At 41.1% G+C, this 8254-nt stretch overlaps 1 protein-coding gene across 1 annotated transcript in view; it reads right to left on the reverse strand.

Annotated features, from left to right (window-relative positions):
- MXD1 (MAX dimerization protein 1) overlaps positions 1-3740 on the reverse strand; it is a 28727-nt gene extending 24987 nt beyond the window's left edge. The window contains exon 1 of the mRNA XM_010845299.1: positions 1-3740. Coding sequence (XP_010843601.1) covers positions 1-71 — 71 coding nt within the window. The 5' untranslated portion in view covers positions 72-3740.
- Between the last annotated feature and the right edge of the window lie 4514 nt (positions 3741-8254).

The raw sequence follows: 8254 nt of genomic DNA on the forward strand, positions 1-8254 counted from the left end.
CTCTCCCGTCGCTCCAGGTAGTCGGCCGCCTCCAGCAGCATCTGGATGTTCATCCGAACCGCCGCCGCCATTCTGCACCGGGGGCCGGAGCCACGGGACCAACCCCCACTGGACACGGGCTCGCCGCCGCCGCCGCCGGACACCCGCGCCCCGCTGTGGACCCCGCAGAGCAGGGCTGAGAGAGCCTCTCTGGCGACCACGCTCGCCGGAAGGGGGAGGGGACCGGCGAGCTGGGCACCACCGACACCGTGACAGAACCTACAGAAGAGCAGCAGCCGCCACCGCCGCGGAGTGTTTATCCCCGACTCACCGTCCCCCGCCCCCAGGCCCTTCTCTTGACAGGCCCACTTCGGCTGCGTTCCTCATTGGGCGCCCCAAAGAATTCCCCGCCCCCAGACCTGTCCGATAGGGGGAAGGCACTACGGCCCCGCCCCTCAGAGTCCGCTCCTCTCCCTGGTTGGTCACGCTTGACAAGGCCCGGGCTCCACCTCCTCTTTCCAATTGGTGACAGGATTCTCAACTCCGCCTCGTGCTCCTTCTCTGTTTTCCATTGGTTCTATACCAACAACCGGGCCCCCTTTTGCTTTGTTAGTATTGGCCAAGAGATACAGAGAGCAAGCCACTTTGCCTGTCTCCCATTGGTGGGACCTTCCGACACCGCCCAGCTACGATGACGTCATCTTTCCCCTGGCTAGCGATCCCTGAATGGCTAGTGGTTAGACGCCGGGCTATTCCTACCCGAATCTGGCATTGGATTGCAGGGCTGACCCAGGCACCGAGCAGCGATGATTCACCGACCCCTCCTCGGACCTGTTGCCGGAACGGGTCTCCGGGGAAAAGTTGCGGGGATCTACTGGATGCCCCTAGAGTGGAAGCTGGCACCGCGCGTCACCTGGGCGCTCTGCCCTGCTCGGGTTCGGGGCCAGATCTCTGGGCCTGCTGGCTGCGGCCCAGAGGTTCCAGGCTTTCCGGGACCAAAGGCCCCGCCGACAGCCCGATAGGGCGGTGGGCCTGGGGCTCTGGCGAGCGCCACGTGGCTGTAGCGCTCGGCGGGGGAGACTGTGTTCAGTGCTCGCCACCCAGCGTTTTTTTTCTTTCCCCAGAAAGCACTGGAATCGCGAGGCTGTATACCCCGCCCTAAGTGCTGGCTAATTACTCCCTCATGCGAGTGGATTTTAAAAACTCAGAAACTTCCTGTACCTGCAATTGACGTTGAATTCTGAGATTTGTTTGACATCTCTTTCAGAGTCTTTCCTTCTCTTTTAATTCTAGAGGAAAACATTCAAAAAGAATACTTCCTATTCAAGACGGCTATAAATGATGTTTGTGTGTGTGTGGTACAAATATAAATGTACGTAGAACAGAACTAAGATTTTTAAGAATTGTTCCTTAAGCTATCTCGAGACCCAAGTTATAATACACTGACAGCTCCATTAAAAAAGATGAAATAAAACTCTTGGTAAATTGAGACTCTTGAATATAGAAATGAGTAAAGCATGAACATATTTAACAAAGCTTTTAAACAGTTTATTGTTGCCAATATGTGAAAACAATAGCTTGTCAGGTAATTTACCTACATTTATTGCTAATCCTCAGTAGAACCCCACTAGATAGGTTAATTATCTACATTTTGTATATAAGGAAACTGATGCCCAGAGAAGCTAAATGACTTTCTTAGACATCCTTTCAGCCAGAAATGGAAACTGAACCTAGATCTGTTTCACCCAAAGCCCATACTATGGGTGGTAGTTTTTCCAAAAAATAGGAATTAAGAACCGGATCTCCATGAGTCACAAACAGTGACACTCAAACACGGGGAAAAGAAAGAAAAACATGTAATTATGATGGTAAGTTTTAAATATGTCTTTTCTAATGGTTGACAAATCCATTAAACTCAAAAGAATAAGAATAAATAGAGTAACCCAGTCCTTACATACAGAACACATATTTTCTGGTTTTAATGGTTAATTGGATCTAAAAGCTGCTTCTTTACAGCAATTAATACACTGAAGATAAAAGTTTTCAAAAAAGCACAAAAAGCTAGAATTGGGGATATAAGTTTATAAAAATTATAAAGATATAATTTTTAACTGCAGGTTATTTGTAAAACAAACCTGAAAACAGTAATGAATACAGTTTTTACTGACAGTAAAAACACTGATTTCATTCTTAATTTTGGATTCTGTGTACTTCTATATTTTCTCTTTGATTTTATTATGAACATTTAGCATCTCTTTATTCTTTCTCTTATCCTCAACTCTTTTTTTTAAAAAGCCAGTCTTATTTCAAAATCATGATCCTTCCCCTGGAATTAGCCTGATTGAAAATCACACTTATAAAATTAAAAAAGGAAAATGGTTGAAATCTGAGTCAGATATAGCAAAGGAACCATTTAAACACCAATAGGTTTAGCTTAAATTCCAAACAAAAATAAATTATATAATATATAAAATCAGAGAATTAAGACTAAGGAATAGACCTCTTTCTGTTCCCCGGAAGAAATGATCAGTAAACCAGTAATACCAACTAGGAATTAGTATCATGAAGAACTCCAAAGGGTGTCTGATGCCACCTACTGGATATCAAGCAGTAAGTATAAAACAAAGGGTTTTTTCTTGTTTTTCTAGCAATTATTTTATACAAATATATTACAATGAATGACCAGTTAGATAATCTGAAAGTATAGATTTTGAAGAACTGAAATCCTAAAATGAAGAAGTGGTTACCCCCAGCATCTAGCACTTCAAAGGCATTACACAAGCACTAACGGATAGGCAAAACCCTCAAAATAAGAACCTGAAATTCCAGAATGTTTGAACCTAAATTTTATGACCAGAATTTTAAGTAAAAAGCCATATGAAATAGAATAAACATAGGCTGACAACAGTTTATATATATCCTTGAGCAGGTATCAAGCTAAACTGATAGAATTGGAAACTAAAAATATAGTGAAAATGGGAAGCACAAAAGATTGTATTTGTCAAATAATCTTTATTTTTTTTAAAAAGCCCTGGTTTCCTTCCTCTGAGGCGTTTATACTCTAGGTGGGCAGAGGATAGTAGTAAATACCAGTGCTGAATGGCAGGTTTATTAAATGCAATGGAGCTTCTGACAGAGGTGCATTTCAGTTGAGTTCCTCAGAGTACAAAGAACACAACTGTTGGTATTCTAATCCTTTAACTGTCTAAAAAGTTCCAGAACTGATGAATGCTGAATTAAAAAACACTATAATGACATTAAAATGAATTTTGTTTTCTGAGTTTCTGAGGAACTTATTTTATTCTTCGAAATGTAAAAATCAGGACTGTGATTTACTGACTTAGTATTAATCTTTCTTTGTGGCTACTTGGGACACTCTAACATCATGATATCCAATATCACAAAATTAAAACTTAAAAACCTTTAAAAACACTGCTCTGCAAAAGTTAATTCCTCCACAAATATTTGCTACTTTTAAAAACAGAGCAATGGCTAAACAGGGGTACATACATTACACAGAACGCTATGTAGAAGTTTAAAAAAAAAAAGACGAGTGTATATATATATATATATAGGCATGGAAACATCTCCAAGGCAGTGCTGAGTAAATAGCTGAGTTGTAAGATGACCCCTGCAGCATATTATCTGTGCAAAAAACAAACCAACCAACCAAACACCTCAAACTGGGCTTTTTTCCTCATTTCCAACACTAAGTCTGCTACACACACACACACACACACACACACACACACACACACACACACACGTCTGGAAGGAAACACTACAAAGGATTCACAGTGAATCAGGACTGTTCAAAAGGGATTAAGCAGTTATGTTTTAAAATTTTTATAGGAAAAATGTGTTCATTTAAGAGTTGGATAACTAAAAGTTAACTTAAAAACTTAGGGAAGTGGAATGAAGTTTAAGTCACAAAGAGAAAGACAAATATCACATATCACTTATATGTGGAATCTAAAAATAAATGGTACAAATGAACCTATTTAAAAAATAAAAATAGAGTCACAGATGTAGAAAACAAACTTATGGTTACCAAGAGGAAAAGGAGGGAGGGATAAATTGCAGGACTGGTACTGACATATTTATACTACTATATATAAAATAGGTAAGAACCTACTGTATAGCACAAGGGACTCTACTCAGTACTCCATAATGACCTATATGGGAAAAGAATCTTAAGAAGAATGGCTATATGTATAATTGATTCACTTTGCTGAACAGCAGAAACTAACACAACATTGTAAATCAACTATACTACAATACAAATTAAAAAAAACAACAACACTAAGAGAAGTTGTTAAGTGAAAAAATGTTACTAAACTACATTTATGTACAGGTATTCGCTGAATGCTTTACTGGGTGCCAGGCACTTGTGGTGCTGGGGCTACCGCAGCAAACAAGACAGAAGCCCTGCTTCTCAAAGTTCAAAGGCATAGTAACAGAGTGTCAGGGAATGATAAACTATAAGGAGAAGGAAACTCTGCAGAGCATGTGGAAAAACTGGAACCCTCACAAATTGCTAGTGGGAATATAAAATAGGGTGGTTGCTTTGGAAAACAGACAGTGCTTCAAAAAGTTAAACATGGAGTTTAACTATACAACCCAGTAATAGTACTCCTAGTTACATACCCACGAGAAGTGAAAACGTATGTTCATACAAAACTTGGATACAAATGTCCATAGTAGCATTATTCATAATAGCCAAAAAAGTGGAACAACCCCAATTCCCATCAACTGATGAATTACAAATTACAGTGTGACAGGTGGGGGCTTCTCAGGTGGCACAGTGGTAAAGAACCCACCTGCCAATGCTGGAGACAAAATCAGGTTCGATCCCTGGGTCGGGATGATCCCCTGGAGAAGGAAATGGCTACCCACTCCAGTAGTCTTGTCTGGGAAATTCCACTGACAAGAAGCCTGGTTGGCTACATCCATAGGGTTACAAAGAGTCGGACACGACTGAGCATGCACACACGCATGCACACACATCCACAGAACAGAATATTATAAACTATAAAAAAGGGACGTGTGTGTACCAAGTCCCTTCAGTCATGTCTGGCTCTGTGCAACCCTATGGACTGTAGCCTGTCAGGCTCCTCTGTCCATAGGATTCTTCAAGCAAGAATCCTGGTCTGGGTTGCCATTTCCCCCTCCAGGAGATCATCCCAACCCAGGGAGTGAACCCAAGTCTGTCTTCTGCATTGGCAGGTGAGTTCTTTACCACTGAGCCACCTGGGAAGCCCTTGAAGTACTATTTATGATACAAGATGAATGAATCTTAAAAACACTGTGCTGTGCAAAAGCAGCTAGACACAAAAGGTCACATACTGTGTGATTCCATCCGTTTGAAATGTCCATTTACATGAAAATGTCCAGAATAGATACACCTTTAAAGACACAAAGTAAATTTAGCGGTTTCTGGGTTGGAGGGTAAGGTGGAAGGGGAGGGATGAGCAACAGCTGTTAATGAGCATGGAGTTCCTTTTTGGGATGATGAAAGTATTTTAGTATTACTGGCGATAAATACATAACTGTCAATATACTAAAACCACTGACGTGGTATACTTTATTTATTTCTGGCCATGCCACAAAGGGCTTATGGGATCTTAGTTCCTGCAAGTTAGTGCAGGGTCTTCATCACTGGACTACCAGGGAAGTCTCTGAAATGATATACTTTAATAGGTTGAATTTTATTTCAATTTAAAAAAGCTAAATAAAAAAGAGTAAAACAGGGTAAAAGGATAGAGAGGGAAGGGGAGGCTGCTGTTTTGGATAAGGTAGTCAGGAATGACCTTATTTTGAGCAGTGACCTGAACAATATAAAGAAGCTAACCATGTAAATCTGAGAGGTGGGAGGAGGGAGAGGAGGGACATTCCAGGAGGAAAGGCAAGTAGGAAGACTCTTAAGGTAGATGCATACCTATTTGTAAGTAACAGCAAAGAGGCAAGTAGTGTGGCTGCATGCAGTAGCAAGGGGTGAGGCTGCAGGAAGCCATGGTCCAAACTGTACAGATGTGTACACCCACAGTAAGGACTGGTCTTCACTCTAAATGATAGAAAGCCATCAGAGCCAGAAGCAACGACCAGAGGTACATTTATAAGGTTCACTCTGCTGCTAGGTGGGGAATAAACTGAGGCAGAAGGGAAGGAAGGAAATCTATTAGAGATGGCTTCTGTTAGTACAGGTGGGTGAAAAATGGTCAGATTTGAAGTACATCTAATCACCACAATATACACTTTAAATATCTTAAACTTGTATTTGTCAATTATATCCCAATAAATATGGGAGAAAAAAGTGGTTGGATTCAAAATATACTCGAATGTTAGAGCTGAAGGGATTTCTAATGAATCAAATGTGCCACACAGGAGAGAGGAGCGAAGAACGAGCCTAAGGAGTTTCACTCTGTGCAAAGGTGTAAATGGAGAGGCCACTCAATGAGATGGGGAAGCCTGAGAGAAGATGACTGCGCAGGGAAATCAGAAGTCAATTCATCTTAAATTTGAGGTGCCTACTAATCCAAGTGCATCTACAAGACTGGAACTCCGTAAAACAGTCAGGCTAGAAGTATACAATGGAGAGCCACAGCAGAAGACATTTGACGCTTTGTGAAGGGATGACTCACCAGAGGCAGACAGGAGAGTCTAGGGGTTGAGCCCTGGAGCACTCTGACATTTGGATACTTAGAAGATTTGGCACAATTTATGTCTTCTGAGAGAAGCAGCCTGTTAGAAGAAGACAAGAATGCTCCATCTTTGTTATTCTTACAGAATCAGATGATCTGATGGATAAAAGTTTCTTCAAAGCAAGACTTGATCTCATCTCTAGATCTTTAAAGATTTCTTCCTCTTCCATTTCTTTGGAGTTAGCTCACAGAGAGTGAACCTATTGATCTACTAGGTATTCTCAGATTATTTCTTTACAAAGTATGCTGCCTTGAGGATCTCAAGTCAGCATACTAAAATGACAATCATACTGAACACCACACTAAAATGACAATCCAAATACCCATTGTTTGATTTGGGGCATATTATTTCATCCTAGAAATTTTAGCTTCCCAATAAGACAAGTGGGTGAGCTTTCCTTTAGATGTGCACAAGTGTGGTCAGAAACAGTCCTTATCGCAGATACTTTACAGATAGGCTGTATTTCGGAGGGTCAGGGTATGGGAATCTACTCAACTCATTTGGCAAAAAGTCTAAGCCGAATAACCCAACTGCTTGGGGTAGTGACACTTGTGCAGTGGGTACTACAGGTTGTACAGCTGACGTAGCACATTTAATGAACTATAATTGCTGCCCTTAAAAAAAGAGGCAATAAGGTTTCCCTGATGGTTCAGTGGAAGAGACTCCACCTGCCAATGAGAGAGACAGAGGTTTGATCCCTGATCCGGGAAGATGCCATGTGCCATGGAGCAGATAAGCCTGTGCACCACAACTATTGAGCCTGTGCTCTGGAGCCCCAGAGGCACAACTACTGAAGCCTGTGCTCCAAAGAGAAGCCACTGCAGTGAGAAGCCCACCCACCACAACTACAGAGTAGCCCCACTCTCTGCAACTAGAGAAAAGCCCACAGAGCACCAAAGACCCAGCCCAGCCAAAAATAAAATAAATAAAATCATTTGAAAAGGAGTTGGGGATGGACAGGGAAGCCTGGCGAACTGCAGTCCATGGGGTCGCAAAGAGTCGGATACAACTGAGTGATTGAACTGAACTGAATATTACACACACTGGTAAGAAACAATCTTAAGATGTAGCAGTAAGTGAAAAAACAATAGGTACAAAATAGAGTGTAAAGTTTGCTTAAACTTGAGTAAAAAACACATATACATGTAAATTATATGCTTATGTATACATGGAATATCTCCAAAAGGATATAGTTAGCTCATCAAATTGTGTTCCCATGTGTTTATATTAGTTACTCAAAAAAAACCCCCCAAATTAAAAATCTAGCCACAAAGCCTCAAATATCACCGAGATAGGAAACAGAACAGGTAATGGTCATTAGAAAAAGAGATTCCTTCAAATAAGAAAAAGAAAAGCTTGCCAAAAGACAAATGGAGCCAAGGTTTGAAATACGTATTTCACAAAAGAAATATACACATTCTTAAAACATACATCTTCCTTAGAAACTAAACAAAACCAAACGCCATTATTTTAACCTTTAGACTGGAAACTTAAAAAACAACAAAAAACTTAAAAAACAACACTTAATACTGGTACACGTATATAAAACAGGAATGCTCATACTTTACTGGTG

The sequence above is a fragment of the Bison bison genome, unplaced genomic scaffold (genome assembly GCF_000754665.1).
Source record: "Bison bison bison isolate TAMUID 2011002044 unplaced genomic scaffold, Bison_UMD1.0 scf7180017864215, whole genome shotgun sequence".
In the NCBI taxonomy this organism is placed as follows: Eukaryota; Metazoa; Chordata; class Mammalia; order Artiodactyla; family Bovidae; genus Bison; species Bison bison.